This window comes from Biomphalaria glabrata, chromosome 5 (genome assembly GCF_947242115.1).
Source record: "Biomphalaria glabrata chromosome 5, xgBioGlab47.1, whole genome shotgun sequence".
Lineage (NCBI taxonomy): Eukaryota > Metazoa > Mollusca > Gastropoda > Planorbidae > Biomphalaria > Biomphalaria glabrata.
In genome coordinates this window covers 51433179-51448961 of record NC_074715.1, presented here as the reverse complement: position 1 = coordinate 51448961, position 15783 = coordinate 51433179, and the positions used below count along the sequence as shown (strand labels likewise).

The following is a 15783-nucleotide window of genomic DNA, read 5'->3' as shown; positions in this document are numbered from 1 at the left end:
GCAGTAATATTGATCTTTTTTACTTGATCTATGCTCAAATATAGATCTTTAACTACATGGAACTTCATGAGTTTGATTTAGGATGAAAAGAAACGGCCGCTTCAATTACACAACAATAGGACTATTGGACGCTGTAAAGGGAGACCAGAATTAAACTTAAGACAAGAGACAATAGTAATCATCATCATTATCGTCCCTTGAATTTGGTCGTCAATAGTAATGAACAGATGAATAACTTCATAGAATCAAACAGGGGAACAAAACTTTGAGAGTATTAACAATTGTAAGAAAGAGTACATGACTTTGAGAGAAATAACCTGTGTAAGTGAATATATCTTGACTTTGAGAGAAATAGCCTGCGTCAGAGAATATATCTTGACTTTGAGAGTATTAGCAATTTAAGAAAGAGAACACGACTTTGAGAGAAATGGCCTGTGTCAGAGAATATATCTTGACTTTGAGAGAAATAGCCTGCGTCAGAGAATATATCTTGACTTTGAGAGAAATAGCCTGCGTCAGAGAATATATCTTGACTTTGAGAGAAATGGCCTGTGTCAGAGAATATATCTTGACTTTGAGAGTATTAGCAATTTAAGAAAGAGAACACGACTTTGAGAGAAATGGCCTGTGTCAGAGAATATATCTTGACTTTGAGAGAAATAGCCTGCGTCAGAGAATATATCTTGACTTTGAGAGAAATGGCCTGTGTCAGAGAATATATCTTGACTTTGAGAGTATTAGCAATTTAAGAAAGAGAACACGACTTTGAGAGAAATGGCCTGTGTCAGAGAATATATCTTGACTTTGAGAGAAATAGCCTGCGTCAGAGAATATATCTTGACTTTGAGAGAAATGGCCTGTGTCAGAGAATATATCTTGACTTTGAGAGTATTAGCAATTTAAGAAAGAGAACACGACTTTGAGAGAAATGGCCTGTGTCAGAGAATATATCTTGACTTTGAGAGAAATAGCCTGCGTCAGAGAATATATCTTGACTTTGAGAGAAATAACCTGTGTAAGTGAATATATCTTGACTTTGAGAGAAATGGCCTGTGTCAGAGAATATATCTTGACTTTGAGAGTATTAGCAATTTAAGAAAGAGAACACGACTTTGAGAGAAATGGCCTGTGTCAGAGAATATATCTTGACTTTGAGAGAAATAGCCTGCGTCAGAGAATATATCTTGACTTTGAGAGAAATAGCCTGCGTCAGAGAATATATCTTGACTTTGAGAGAAATGGCCTGTGTCAGAGAATATATCTTGACTTTGAGAGTATTAGCAATTTAAGAAAGAGAACACGACTTTGAGAGAAATGGCCTGTGTCAGAGAATATATCTTGACTTTGAGAGAAATAGCCTGCGTCAGAGAATATATCTTGACTTTGAGAGAAATGGCCTGTGTCAGAGAATATATCTTGACTTTGAGAGTATTAGCAATTTAAGAAAGAGAACACGACTTTGAGAGAAATGGCCTGTGTCAGAGAATATATCTTGACTTTGAGAGAAATAGCCTGCGTCAGAGAATATATCTTGACTTTGAGAGAAATAACCTGTGTAAGTGAATATATCTTGACTTTGAGAGAAATGGCCTGTGTCAGAGAATATATCTTGACTTTGAGAGTATTAGCAATTTAAGAAAGAGAACACGACTTTGAGAGAAATGGCCTGTGTCAGAGAATATATCTTGACTTTGAGAGAAATAGCCTGCGTCAGAGAATATATCTTGACTTTGAGAGAAATAGCCTGTGTCAGAGAATATATCTTGACTTTGAGAGAAATGGCCTGTGTCAGAGAATATATCTTGACTTTGAGAGAAATAGCCTGCGTCAGAGAATATATCTTGACTTTGAGAGAAATAGCCTGTGTCAGAGAATATATCTTGACTTTGAGAGAAATGGCCTGTGTCAGAGAATATATCTTGACTTTAAGAGAAATGGCCTGTTTAAGTGAATATATCTTGAATTTGAGAGAAATGGCCTGTATAAGAGAATATATCTGTGTAAAAGAATATATCTTGACTTTGAGAGAAATAGCCTGTGTAAGTGAATATATCTTGACTTTGAGACGAATACTCAGGTAAGAATATGAAAAATGCTTTAGAGAAAACATTTGAAGTCATTAACCTTAATGCGTCTCTTTGTATTTTAGTATAATTTTTTTCAAATTCAAACTAAAGAACAAAATGTCGGTTAGGACTGGTTTGTGTGTGTGTGTGTGCTTGCTATTGAAGTCGAATTGCTGTTACGAAAATATTTGACAGTGTAATTTTTTAGAATTGATGATACTGCTTACAGATTCTAGAAAGGAACTTAATCCAAAAGGATTTTTTTTTTTTGGAGGGGGGGGGGGGAAAAGAATTAAGATCTATATTTATTTTGAAACAAAATTTCTTCTTGCTCTAAAATGAAATCTTTGGAAAACTTGACAATATTAAGGTCATAATTATAGAGAGGCTTATTACCACAGTTATTATTTCATTACATAAATGGATCTGAGAGAAGCTTCTTGGCATTAGTAATCGGGCAAATGAATGCAAGTAAGAACGATATCTCCCTTAATATATCTCAAGAAATAAATTATATTTTTAAATAAAACTGAATAGATGATCTTTAAATATAAATTTTGTATTAACTTCTTTCGATTGAAAATTGGAAATCTACTCCTTAAAAATGAAGTTTGTAATCGATTTCATTACATATGTCCAATCGATTATTGAATTTTTGAACTAGTAATCGACTTCTTTAATTCAAAATGAGGCTGAAGGTCACGAAACTTACTTGGTGGCCTGATTTGAACTGGAGCCGTCTGGGGCTAAAAAAAAAAAAGAAAAAAAAAAAGCAAAGTTGAGAGATCTTAAAATGAAAATGAAAAAACATTCTTAATCTAATTTTTAACATACACGCACACAAAGAAAAAAAAATGATATGATAAAAAGAAACGCAAGAACAATCTGTTACATTATGTGTCGTTAGAAGACAATATTCAGGAGGCGGACTGATAATGTGGGTATTGGGGCAAATGCACACCTAGAAGGCCTGTAGGGCTAACACAAATTGAATTAGGCTTATTAATCTATAAGGCCTGTAGGGCTAACACACAAATTGAATTAGGCTTATTAATCTATAAGACTTGTAGGGCTAACACACAAATTGAATTAGGCTTATTAATCTATAAGGCCTGTAGGGCTAACACACAAATTGAATTAGGTTTATTAATCTATAAGACCTGTAGGGCTAACACACAAATTGAATTAGGCTTATTAATCTATAAGGCCTGTAGGGCTAACACAAATTGAATTAGGTTTATTAATCTATAAGGCCTGTAGGGCTAACACAAATTGAATTAGGCTTATTAATCTATAAGACCTGTAGGGCTAACACACAAATTGAATTAGGTTTATTAATCTATAAGGCCTGTAGGGCTAACACACAAATTGAATTAGGCTTATTAATCTATAATACCTGTAGGGCTAACACAAATTGAATTAGGCTTATTAATCTATAAGGCCTGTAGGGCTAACACAAATTGAATTAGGCTTATGAATCTATAAGACCTGTAGGGCTAACACACAAATTGAATTAGGTTTATTAATCTATAAGGCCTGTAGGGCTAACACACAAATTGAATTAGGCTTATTAATCTATAATACCTGTAGGGCTAACACAAATTGAATTAGGCTTATTAATCTATAAGGCCTGTAGGGCTAACACAAATTGAATTAGGCTTATGAATCTATAAGGCCTGTAGGGCTAACACACAAATTGAATTAGGTTTATGAATCTATAAGACCTGTAGGGCTAACACACAAATTGAATTAGGTTTATGAATCTCTCTCATCTGTCCCTTGGCCTTTGTCGTAAGGGTGCTGTGACAGTTTGCGAAACCAAACCCCTCCACTTTTCTCTGTTCTTAGGGGGGGGGGGCGCGGTGGCTGAGTGTTTAAGCACTCGGCTTCTAAATCTGGGGTCCTGGGTTCGAATCTCGGTGAGGGCTGGGATTTTGAATTTCGGAATTTTTAGGGCGTTCCTTTCGCGCTAACCGTTGGCCATAGAAACAGATGACCTTAACATCATCTGCCCCATAGATCGCAAGGTCTGAAAGGGAAACATTTACTTAGTGATGATTAATCAATGGACCGCATTCACCAGTCGTAAACAAACAACATTTAGCCACGTGATAATATTGATAAAACAATGAAAATTACGTATCACGTGACAGCCTTTCTGGATTGCGTAATTTGTATAGAAGAGATAGAGAACCACGTGGCAAAATGTTGTTTGTTTACGATTGGTGAATGAGGTCCATTAGTTTGTCCTAGAAAATGGAAAATAAATATTTTATTATTTAGATATATTGCTGAAAATGTGCAGTTCTTCCGTATACAAGTCTTGATTAAAATCGACAATTTTTATATTTTGCTTATATATTTGTCGTTTTTAATGTAGTGACCTTGAACCAACGTAAAAAATCACCATGTAGTAATTCTTTTGTCTGAAATAAATGTGGTTAGCGCGTTCATGTCTCATATTTATTGCTTACGGCGCATTTAAAAATATTGAAAATGCTTCGAGAGAATTCCAGTCAATAACCACGTCAGCCTCGCAGTATGTACTTGATGATGGACACGTTCTGCCACTTGTATTAGCCAAGTTGTCTGGAAGGTGACGCTCTAATCCTCAGAAGTTTTAGTGCCCCGGGTGAATGTCCAAAAGTAGTAAAGGTCAAATCGTGAAAAAATTATTTAGGAAAAAAAGTGGAAATTATCTACGTAGATATTCTGTTCTAGTTCCCAAATATTTATTTATCTTGCTGAAATGTAGCATGTTAAATAAACGGCCCTTATCATCTCGAGAACACACACTAATTTTAGTTAATTATGATAAAGTAAAGGTACCTTTCTCAGCTCATCTGTTTTTCTGGCCGACGAGGGTGTCACGTGACAAGTACAACAACCGACCGCCCTTACTTACGCAACGTATATCAGGAACCCTTTAGAGTTGAGGCGTCCTAAAAAAAAATTCTTATCGTGGATTCGAACTGGGTACCCAGCGATTCGTAGTCAAACCTTCTACCATTGACATATATAGAAGACCCTAAAAATCCTGATTTTGAAAATCCTAGCGTTCAGCGGGATTCAAACTCGGAAACAACTTGGTTTGGAAGCAGAGCGGTTTACCACTCAGCCACCTTAGTTCAAAATTAGTTAAAACACTAGTACAAAAATATTTAATACTAGAACCACGTGCTACTTACAACTGGGGTGTCCTTCTTAGTGGACTCTGCCTCCCTCCTGCGTCTTTCCCACTCAAGTCTGCGCTCTTCCAAATCTCTTCTCATCTGCTCCAGCCTGCGTCGTGCCTGGGGGTGTTGTAAACAATCTGTTAGTCCATTCATTCAAACCAGGGAAACCAGACAAAAACATTATTTCTAGTTTTCTTTACTTTTTACTACGACTGCCAGTTCTTGAAAAAGTAAATCTTCCTTTTTGTTTTATACTTTTCTTTTCTTCTTCCATTCTTCCAGAATTTCCTTTCTGTCGTTTTCTAGAATTAACCTCAACGACTTTTGACTTGACCTCAATATGTTATTGTTATTAATGAACACCGAAATAATGCGTGATTTTTTGTTGGCCTGAAATTTCTGGAATCACCAGTGGCGTAGCAAGGTACCCGTAGGCCCGGGTTCAAGAATATTTTGGTGCGCCCCCCCCCCCAAATCCAAATATACACATTTAGTATAAGATATAAAAATCGAGAATTTTGTATGTATCGAGACATCTACCAAAAAAAAAGACGTTTCATTGCTAGTAGTGTACTTTTTGCTACTGCGTTTCATTTTGCTACAGAGTATGTAGCTGATACATTTGAAATGAATTATTATTATTATAGCTTTTATATAGCGCTACTTTCATGCTTATAGCACGCTTTTGGTCCAATCTCATTTGTGGACCATTTGGGGGGGGGGGGGGCGACGGAGGGGGTATCTAGGAGTTGGTTTTCCGTGCTGTGGTTAGGCGCTCAGTAAACACAACTCTGGCCGAGTCGGGTGTCGAACCTCGAGCCCCCTTCATAGGTAGCCAAGACAAGCCAAGTTCAAGCGCACTTATCCTCTCGACCACGCTTCCCACCATTCTTAATTTCTTTCGTCTCAAAGGATAGAATGAATGAGAAGACAGCCGTATGTCATTCAGTTTAATGCGTGACTGAACCCAATTTTTTTCTATCAAAGAAATGATGATCTTATCTTATTATAATACAGACGTTACTTCAAAAAAAAAAAAAAAGAAGAAGAATCTCTGTCTAGGATATAGTTCACTCTGGAGGCTGTTTAAAAATTCTTTATTTTGGCTGTCTTGCTTTGCATGTTTAAAATTAAGTTCATGCATATAGATATAAATTATCAGTGTATGTCTCTGTCGCTTTGACTGGATCTATTCAGATGGCTCAGTCTATTTCATGGACGTCAATAAAGGCTATACAGAGAGACTGCAGAGAGTCGGTACGTGACGTTTCGGCGCCGCCGTTTTGGCGACGGGACGTTTTGGCGCGAGCCGTTTTGGCGGCGTGACGTTTTGGCGCGAGATATCGTTTGATGATAATTTAATAACCACGTAGCTTTTATAACAATGTTTATTTCACTCTACCATAATATTGTATGTATAGTATGAATTCTAACACCGTTCAGCGAATTTTTTTTTTTTAATTATAAAGGTTTTGCTTATTTCATGAATATAGGCCTATAATAAGTCAGATTCCTGAATGGTAATGACATGCTATATGTGAGTTCTGGATGACATTTTTGGATTTCTTTCCACAAGATTTTTTTAAATTTGACATTAGTGTAATATACGAACTAGCTAAGTGTCACACTTTAATATAACAAAAACCATGTTAACATCTAAAGCTCTATTACGCTGAATGACGACAATAACTACACACATAGTAAAGATCAAGACACGGAATGTGGTCAGTACAAACTCTAACGTGAATCCACAAATATAAACAAACACTAGGGGCGACAATAGATAGAAACAAATTCACGACACTAAGATATTTTGAAAAAATATATTTTGAGAAATTGGGTAGGGGTGATTTGGGTGACACATCTCGCATTGACGCAGGTAGAGTTAAACAAATGAAGATAAGACCAGCACCGAGCACTGGTCGTTGGCGTCATGCTTCTATCGATCATCTCCTTGGGAATGGTCATTACATGTGACATCTATTCCGCCCCCTCTTTTCTGCTCACATTTCACTCCTTGTATATACTCTTTCCTCCACCCCTCCCTTCTTTCACGCGTAAGACGATAATCTGTTTCTAGCACTCCACTTGACATCCCTAGGTGCGAATAGCCATGGTGTCTATGTATTTTGAGAAACATGGTACATGTATTATATTTTTACTTATTATTAGCAAGTGTATAGTATGTATAGCTGGAGATACCATACAGTCATTAAATAAACCAATGTTAATGTAAACAAATAATTGCATCAATTTTTAGTCTATCATCGTTTCATTTTGTTTTTTATTTTTGTTTTTAATTTTAAATGTCTTAAAAAAAAATTTTGAAAATAAAAGTGTGCCTTTTAATAAACACACATACACAAGGCAAAATGTTTATTAAAGAAAATGACGTGAAAAACAAACACACATTTACATTTAGTACGTGAAAAATATGTCTTAACACAAACACTCATGCAAAACATAGATATGAATAATTCTTTTAAAAGAAATAATACAATAAACGTACATAATGTAATTCGCGCCAAAACGTCCCGTCGCCAAAATGGCTCGCGCCAAAACGGCGGGACCAAAACGGCGGCGCCAGAACGTCCTGCTTCGGCAGAGAGTGACGGATCGACTGGCTTACTCATGCACAAAGAGAGAGAGAGAGAGAGAGAGAGAGAGAGAGAGAGAGAGAGAGAGAGAGACAGGGAGAGTAAAGGGGTGTTATTAGAAGAAAAAAACGCTAAGTAGTCACACTTGGGAATTATCGCTAAAAGCTAAGCACAGTTATCTGCTCCTTGTTTTTAGATCCCGTTTACATTTTTTAAGCAATAAAATAAGGGAAGAGAGGAAAAGACGAGAAAGCGATGCGTAGAAATGTGGTGACGTTATAATAAAAATTAAGGAAAAGATTTTAAAGCAATTATACATTAGACATTAAAGGTCAACAGAGTCAAAGGTGGAAGAAGAAAGATTTTTTTTTATTCATAGCATGATGAAAGCTATTCGAATCTGAAAAATCTATGATAACCCAATAAAGCTAGAGCCATTGCACAGTCTACCATATAGAATAGTTCTTGACAAGCATCGAACCCAGGTTCCTTTGTGATGGGAGGGAACAGGAAAACGTACAGTGTGTTCCTTACAACTGTTCCTGACTTATTGAAGCCATATTATATGTGATGACATAGTATCTTGTTCTTGTTACACCATAACACACATAAACTTTAATATGAAATTGTGCAGAGGTATGTGTGAAATTTTGTCCTTAGGTGCTAAAACAAATTAAGTAACTTTTAAATAGTTTTTGTTAAAATTTAATGCTTCGAAATCCCATAACCCATATCTAATAAGAATCATTATAATTAAATTATGTTTGAAGGTGATAATGACATTCTATCAACCCGCTGTTACCGGGGATTGGAGAAATTGTATCCCAGGTCTAGACTGGCTTTATTGACCGACCAACCTCATTCTCCTGGTCCATTAATCTTTTCCTTTCATCTTCCAGCTCTTTCCGCATCCTTCTTTGATGGTCATCCTGGTCTCTGGCCATCTGAGCTTTTGTCCGCTCTCTTTCTAACTGTATAGAAGGAAATCAAGACCAGAGTAATTAATACAACAGCAAGGCAGCTACAAAAGATACGCTAAGAAAGTTCGCTACGAAAAGTCTACATTCTAGGTTTTGGTGGTGGTGTTTTTTTAATACTAGGTGAATATGATGGGTGGTTATAGAATTACTGTACAGTTAGTGCAAACGTTTCTTTTGTATGTTTTATTTTGTATCAAAGATAGTTAAAGTATAAATTTGATCCTTTGAGATTTATAGGACAACTAGTTGAATTTGACCCGCGGCATGCGGGTTTACCCGATACATAAAAGAGTTTCGCTCTTTAAGTAAGATTAATTTAGGTATTTTCTTTTATTTTTAGCCCCCCTCTCCTGTAGAGTGTTCGTGTGTGTGGACATTGAACATACACTACGATCTCCGCCATGATCTAAGGAACATTTATACCAAGTTTTATTAAGTTTGGTCAAAGGGTTTTTATTTCTATGCGGGACATTAACACGTACACACGCCTTACTTTCTGCTTTATTTATTAGCTAAATCTAAAGGTCATCTGGCCAACGGTGAACGAGGATGAACGACCAACTTTCTTCACTTTCCTAAACTAATCTCAGACACCCATTTAAAATGGCTGGACTAAAATTCCTAAAATTCTGAAGTTAAAAAATCTGTCTTCGAGATTCGAACCCGAGATACTTCGGTTCGAAAACCAAGCGCTTTATCACTCAGCCACCAAAGCCTTTGTATCCTGGGTTAGAGGATTATAGTTTTGCGCTTTAAAATGTGTTTTATGTTTTTTTTCCAAAGTTTATGTCAACCCAGTCCGTCTTCCTGTCTGCCTGTACACGTTATTCCAATTTGATATTGATTAACTCTTTCTCTCCTAACTGACGATACCAACGTTGATTCCACCAGAATGTGGTAAATAATTACGGAGAGAAAGAGTTAAGGCATACAAATCTTACAGTACTAATAGATATGACAATAAATATATGATTCTTCTCCTTTTATCAACTCACTCTGTCTGTCAATTTGTCTGTCTGGTAAAAAGTTTGAGCATGCGTTTTCTACCAATTCCTATTCTCGGATCAAGTTCAAACTTTGCATCATTATTCATAGTAGGCTACCTTAGTAAACTTGAATAAAGCAAAACAATTATTCAATTAGTTAATTAATTATTGGTGATTAATATTTTGTTTTATATTTCAATAAGGGGAATAGATGCTACAAAATGAGAGAGATGTGGATGCATATATGGATTTATCCCCCTTATTTCTTTTTCTAAGTTATCCGTTTTTGATAAGTATATTTTATATTTCACATATTCTGTATAGAACCAGCATGTCTGTCTGGGGACACATGACAGCAATAAAAAATGTAATGTTGGCTGACGTTTCCATAACCCTAACTGAATAACGCCACGCCAGTGGTCAGATGTGGCCCTCGGGCAGTTGTCGGGGCATCGCCGGTTTATGATATTTATCTGTGGCCATTTTATAGCTTTAACAAACTACACAATTGAATTTGTTTTCTATAGCATAAACATCCAATCCTGATTTCTCAGAGAGCGAAGGGGAGATAATAAAAATGTTAAGGCATTACATTAGACTTTCCTTGTCTATAGGTTTGTATGAGATAATTACGTCCCCTTCTCGGATATTCCATGCTTTTTTTTAAAGCTCCGACATAGTTTTAAGAGAAAACAAGGTTACTAAAACAGTTTGTGTGGAAACACAAACTCAAAATCGGCCCCTCGAAGTGGTCCACCTAGAGTCTTCACAAGGATTCGAACACGGGACTTCCGGTTCCAAGTGCTTTACCCCTCAGCCACAGTATCTCCATATATTCATTTAGCATACACTTATATTTTTTAAAATAATAATTATTAACCTTATCCATAGATTCACTTCCGAATTAGATACTACTGTTTACATAATAAATAAATCTGCACCCCTTAGCTATTGCCTTAATGATTAAAATTGTGTTCAAATTATTAATGCATTCATTATATATATATACTATAAATATATCTAGATCTCTCTATTTAGTCTTATTTAGACTGTCAAGTATATAATGAGAATTTGTCAAAACTGAGCGCTATAAAAGTATTTGTTATTTTTGAAACTTATAACTAAAACAAAGTTCGTATCAAAATTCTTTTTTTAAAAACATCATTTAAATCAGTATTCTGTGATTATTTTTAAACACTTACCTCCCCTGACGTTTTTCATTAAAAAGTGGTGTGTTTTAAAACAAAATCTTCTAGCATAGTTAATAAAAAAAAAAATTAGATGGTTCGTTTTCGGGAACAAAAAGTAGCCGTTGCATCAGAACTTTGAATGATCTAAAATATCATGATGTCCGATTTTCATTTTCTTTTCTAGTTTCTGAGATCTAAACGGGACGGGCGGACAGACGGACGGACAAACCACACAAAACTAATAGCGTCTTTTCCCCTTTCGGAGGCCGCTAAAAAAAACATGACGTATGTGTGACACAACGATCTACTAATCTTGCGTTCGGTAATCTGTCCCGGGGAATAAATTCTCACAGGCTCAGCCAGTTTCTCTCGTTCAATTTAGTTGTCTTTTAATAATAGAAAACATGTCTGTAAATGTAGACTAGCTTTATCCACCGGCTACGCCCATTGATTTGTTCCCTCTCTATATATTGTTGTTATTTGGTTTCGTTTTTGTTTGGCCGGACCATCTCTTCTATTTCTTGGCCGGACCATCTCTTCTATTTCTTGGCCAGACCATTTCTTCTATTTCTTGGCCGGACCATCTCTTCTATTTCTAGGCCGGACCATCTCTTCTATTTCTTGGCCAGACCATTTCTTCTATTTCTTGGCCAGACCATCTCTTCTATTTCTTGGCCGGACCATCTCTTCTATTTCTTGCCCGGACCATTTCTTCTATTTCTTGGCCAGACCATTTCTTCCATTTCTTGGCCGGACCATCTTTTCTATTTCTTGGCCGGACCATCTCTTCTATTTCTTGGCCGGACCATCTCTTCTATTTCTTGGCCGGACCCTCTCTTCTATTTCTAGGCCGGACCATCTCTTCTATTTCTTGGCCGGACCATCTCTTCTATTTCTAGGCCGGACCATCTCTTCTATTTCTTGGCCGGACCATCTCTTCTATTTCTTGGCCGGACCCCCTCTTCTATTTCGGCACTTCTTATAAAATGGCCATAATTTAACTCTCTCCCCTCTCTGACTCCGTAATCTCCACTTTTTTTTTTTTTTGCGCCCGGACTGTTCTAGTGCCATCCCAAAATGACTTTTGGGAGACTCGTATCCCTATTTTTGCATTAAATTAGTGGTATTGCTATTTTGCATTAAATTCGTGGTATCGTTATTTTGCATTTAAATATATACGCGGATTTATTTACCTGTGTCATTCCTAGAAGAACTTTAATATCTTTGTGTAGTCCACTCTCTGAAAGACAAAAAGAAAAAAAAAATCATGCCAACTATCAATTTATTTATTTAAAATTATTGCTCAGTGATGCCAACTAGCGTAATTTCATTGGTTCTAACAGTTGTTGCATTCATTCATCATTTAAATCCTCATCTGGAAAACATTTAAAAAAAAAGCATTTGGAGTTTTACCAGATGCCACAGTTACCTGTATTTATTTTTAAAAATGTCTGAGTGGCGTTTTCAATATTAAATGGCACCCCAAAATGACAATTTTGTTTATTTTTTTATGTGATTTTTAAGAGTTTTGGTGAGATTTTAATAATTTCAGGAGATTTCCAGGACTTTTTTTGTATAATTTACTATTTCCAGAAGATGCTGAAAAATCAGGAGGCCGCAGAAACCCTGGTTTAATGGTTTAATTTAATAATTTACATATAGAATTAGCGCGGGGCCTATGAAAGGGCGGAATCCTTGCGGGCTATGGACAGCCCTGCCTGAAGAGACTACCCATCTATCTAGGTCAGTACAATGTTGCCTTTATTCTGTTCTAAAGCTTATATCAACTCACTCTATCTATTTCTCTGTCTAGTAAAAAGTTTGAACAATGCTTTGTTTGATTTTTTGATAGTTTCATCAATATGGGGATTTCATGACAGTTTTTTTATTTCTTGATTAGCGGTTCTGTCCCTTTAATAAACTTTGTTTTTAAAAGCGCATTCCTCTTTTTTTTTTAGTGTTTTTTTTTTTCTTTATTGATTTAATGCCATTTTTTAAGCAAAAGTGATCGTTGGAGTTCGACTGTGCACTGTTTAACTCAATTAGCCAAACCTTCATAATCTTTGTTCATGTAATTTACAAGCTGCATTACTTCCCCTTGCCTCATGGCCACTCAGCATTATCTTTCCCTTCTATTGCCACGGAGGATTATCTGCCCATTGTGTACATGGTGGCTTTTTTTTGCGTCATGTGACAACGTGACGTCTTCTTGGCCATTCATATTTTGCTGTATTTTATTTCTCTCTCTTTTTCTCACTATCGTTCCACTCCCCCCCCCCACCCAAGTCCTTTTTGTTTATGTTAGTAGTACAGTGAGTGCTGATGATGCCACTTTCCACAAGGTCAAAGACTGCGATTATAGTGTACTATTGAAAAAGTGAAGGGGAAAATTTCACACGAAGTACAGTTATTTTTGGCCAAGATTTTATTTTTGAAACTGGATCTCGAGCTTTTGTCTTTTGTGCTGAAGAGACCTCTTAACACAGGGTCTCTCAGCCTGTGGGTCGTGACCCCCCTTGGGGGTCGATTAACTATTTGCCAGGGGTCGCCTGAGATCATCGAAAATATGGACTGTTATTGTCTAGTCATCTATTTCTATATGTGTGTGGGGGGGGGGGGTCGCGGAAGAGTGGGGGGGTCGTAAAAAGGGGTAAAAAAAAAAGCATAAAAGGTTGAGAACCGCTGTCTTAACACCATAACAATTGAGAGATTGTTATAAATCTAACTTGTTTATTCACTAAGACGACCTTGTGAAAAGCACTTTAGTAGACACAGAGATAATGCCGAGTTACAACAGGACAGGAAGGTCTACACATTGCGTTGTGATTTAGCTAGAAACTCTACTGTTTGACGTAGCGCCCTGACAAGAAACTACTGTTTAACGTAGCGCCCTAACAAGAAACCACTGTTTGACATAGCGCCCTGACAAGAAACTACTGTTTGACGTAGCACCTATACAAAAGAACTATTATTCAAGTTAGTGTTCTGGCAGAAACTACTGTTTGATGTAGCGCCCTTGCAAGAATCTGCTGTTTGACATTGTGAACTTGCAAGAGACTGCTGAACATTAATAAAATCTCAAGCATACTAGCCTAGCTCTAAAAGCAGAACTCTTTGACTCAATGTCTACTAAGAAAGTCCGGCCTTGGTCAATGGTACGGTCATGCTACAATCAATGCTAGACAAACGGTACTGGCAATGTTGCTATCTTGTTATAGGTAATGCTAGATCCATGGTAAAGTCTCTCTCCAGCTAATCGCATCCCAAAAATCATTCTGTACGGGCAATTCGCGACTGGCTCACGAAAAAACTGGTCGCCCCCACCTCCGTTACGTGGATGTAATAAAACGGGACCTTAAAACAGTGAACATTGATACTGACCATCGGGAAGACATAGCCGTGCTATATCGATGAACATGGGACAGTACAGGTATGACGTTTGCACGTAAATATGACCCCTGTTATGGTCATGTGATCAGAAGCCTTCGTTGACCAGAGACCAGAGTGTGTTCAGTACAGGACAGCGAGGAGACCGGGACTGTGAGTCGGTCATGAAGTCGGACCTGCTGGCGTCCTCGGGTGAAACGTACGAGTTCAGGATGAGATAGAAAGTAGAATGTAATACGGCAGCACGGTGATGTACAGTGTAGCATTCCTAGTCAGTTTATTGCGTTGCCAATTGTGTCGAACTGGTTATTTGTATTTACTCATTAATAAAGTACCACAATATTTTGTTACTCTTGTTGTCACGAGATATGTCAGATGTGTTATGCTGTGCAGTGTTGTTAGAAGGCCTGATTAGGAGAGAGACAATCGTAAAAAGGTTTATTCCGATTCCGATACATATGTTTTTTCAATTCCTCTTTTCAGGTTGCAAACTCTTAATCAGGTCATAAAAAAAGATCAAAAACATATTTTTTTTTTAATGATGGAATCTGGGCGGAAATGGTTTTTGAAAAAGGTTCTAATGATTTTTCTGTACACTTGATATTTGATGCATATCTTTGGGAAAGGAATTACTGGCCGATTGTTCCCACTGGGAAAACTCTAGTTTGACCATTATATTTTTTCAGGTATAATAAAAAATTAATAGCTTGTAGTGGTCGAACTATTTCTATTATTGGAACACAAGGCTATTGATTTGCTTCTGTCCACTGCCCACAAAAAAAAACAAAAACAACTGTTTATCCAAGTAAAGAGATCCTCGGACCTGGAAAAGACTTTTGTAGAGGGAAGAGTACTAAGAAACAGAAAGAGAGGTAGACAGAGGAAACAATGAGACAAAAATAAGGAATGATCGATCCTGTCTATGGAATATACTCTATACCTGGCAAAAGGGATAGAGAGAAAGTGAGAAAGGCGGTAGAAAGATTATGTGTGGTGTCCCAAAATTTCATCACACTAACGGACAGGCGAAGGTTAGGGTAAGCTAATGGATTCTCTTTTAATCAAATATTTCATTCGTTCAACATAATAAGATTATTACTGCCTTGAGCTAGCACATATTGCTTTGCCTCTGATTCCGAAGATTAGGGATAATTGCAGTATTTTACATGATCAACACACACACAAAAAAACAGTTACGAACTGATTATTTAGCCACTACTAATATAAACCTTTATGATGATTTTAACTGCCAAGTAGCCCACAGTGGCAAACTGTCAGATAATGTGACAAAAGGAGTCAAACACCGCTCCTGTTCCTTCTAGTATTGGGTCACAAAAGAAGTTTACTCCAATTCAGGGAAAGGAATCCAATGAACTTTCACACAAAAGCTGGAAGATCTGG

General features: G+C 36.8%; 1 protein-coding gene across 4 annotated transcripts in view; it reads right to left on the bottom strand.

Moving 5' to 3' along the window:
• LOC106050430 (centrosome and spindle pole associated protein 1-like) overlaps positions 1-15783 on the bottom strand; it is a 100725-nt gene that overhangs the window by 20038 nt on the left and 64904 nt on the right. For all 4 annotated transcript variants that reach the window (XM_056031055.1, XM_056031057.1, XM_056031054.1 and 1 more), the window contains 4 exons: positions 12189-12235; positions 8697-8810; positions 5255-5359; positions 2779-2812 (listed from right to left, as the gene is read on the bottom strand). In XM_056031055.1, coding sequence (XP_055887030.1) covers positions 2779-2812; positions 5255-5359; positions 8697-8810; positions 12189-12235 — 300 coding nt within the window. The remainder of the gene's footprint in view (positions 1-2778; positions 2813-5254; positions 5360-8696; positions 8811-12188; positions 12236-15783) is intronic.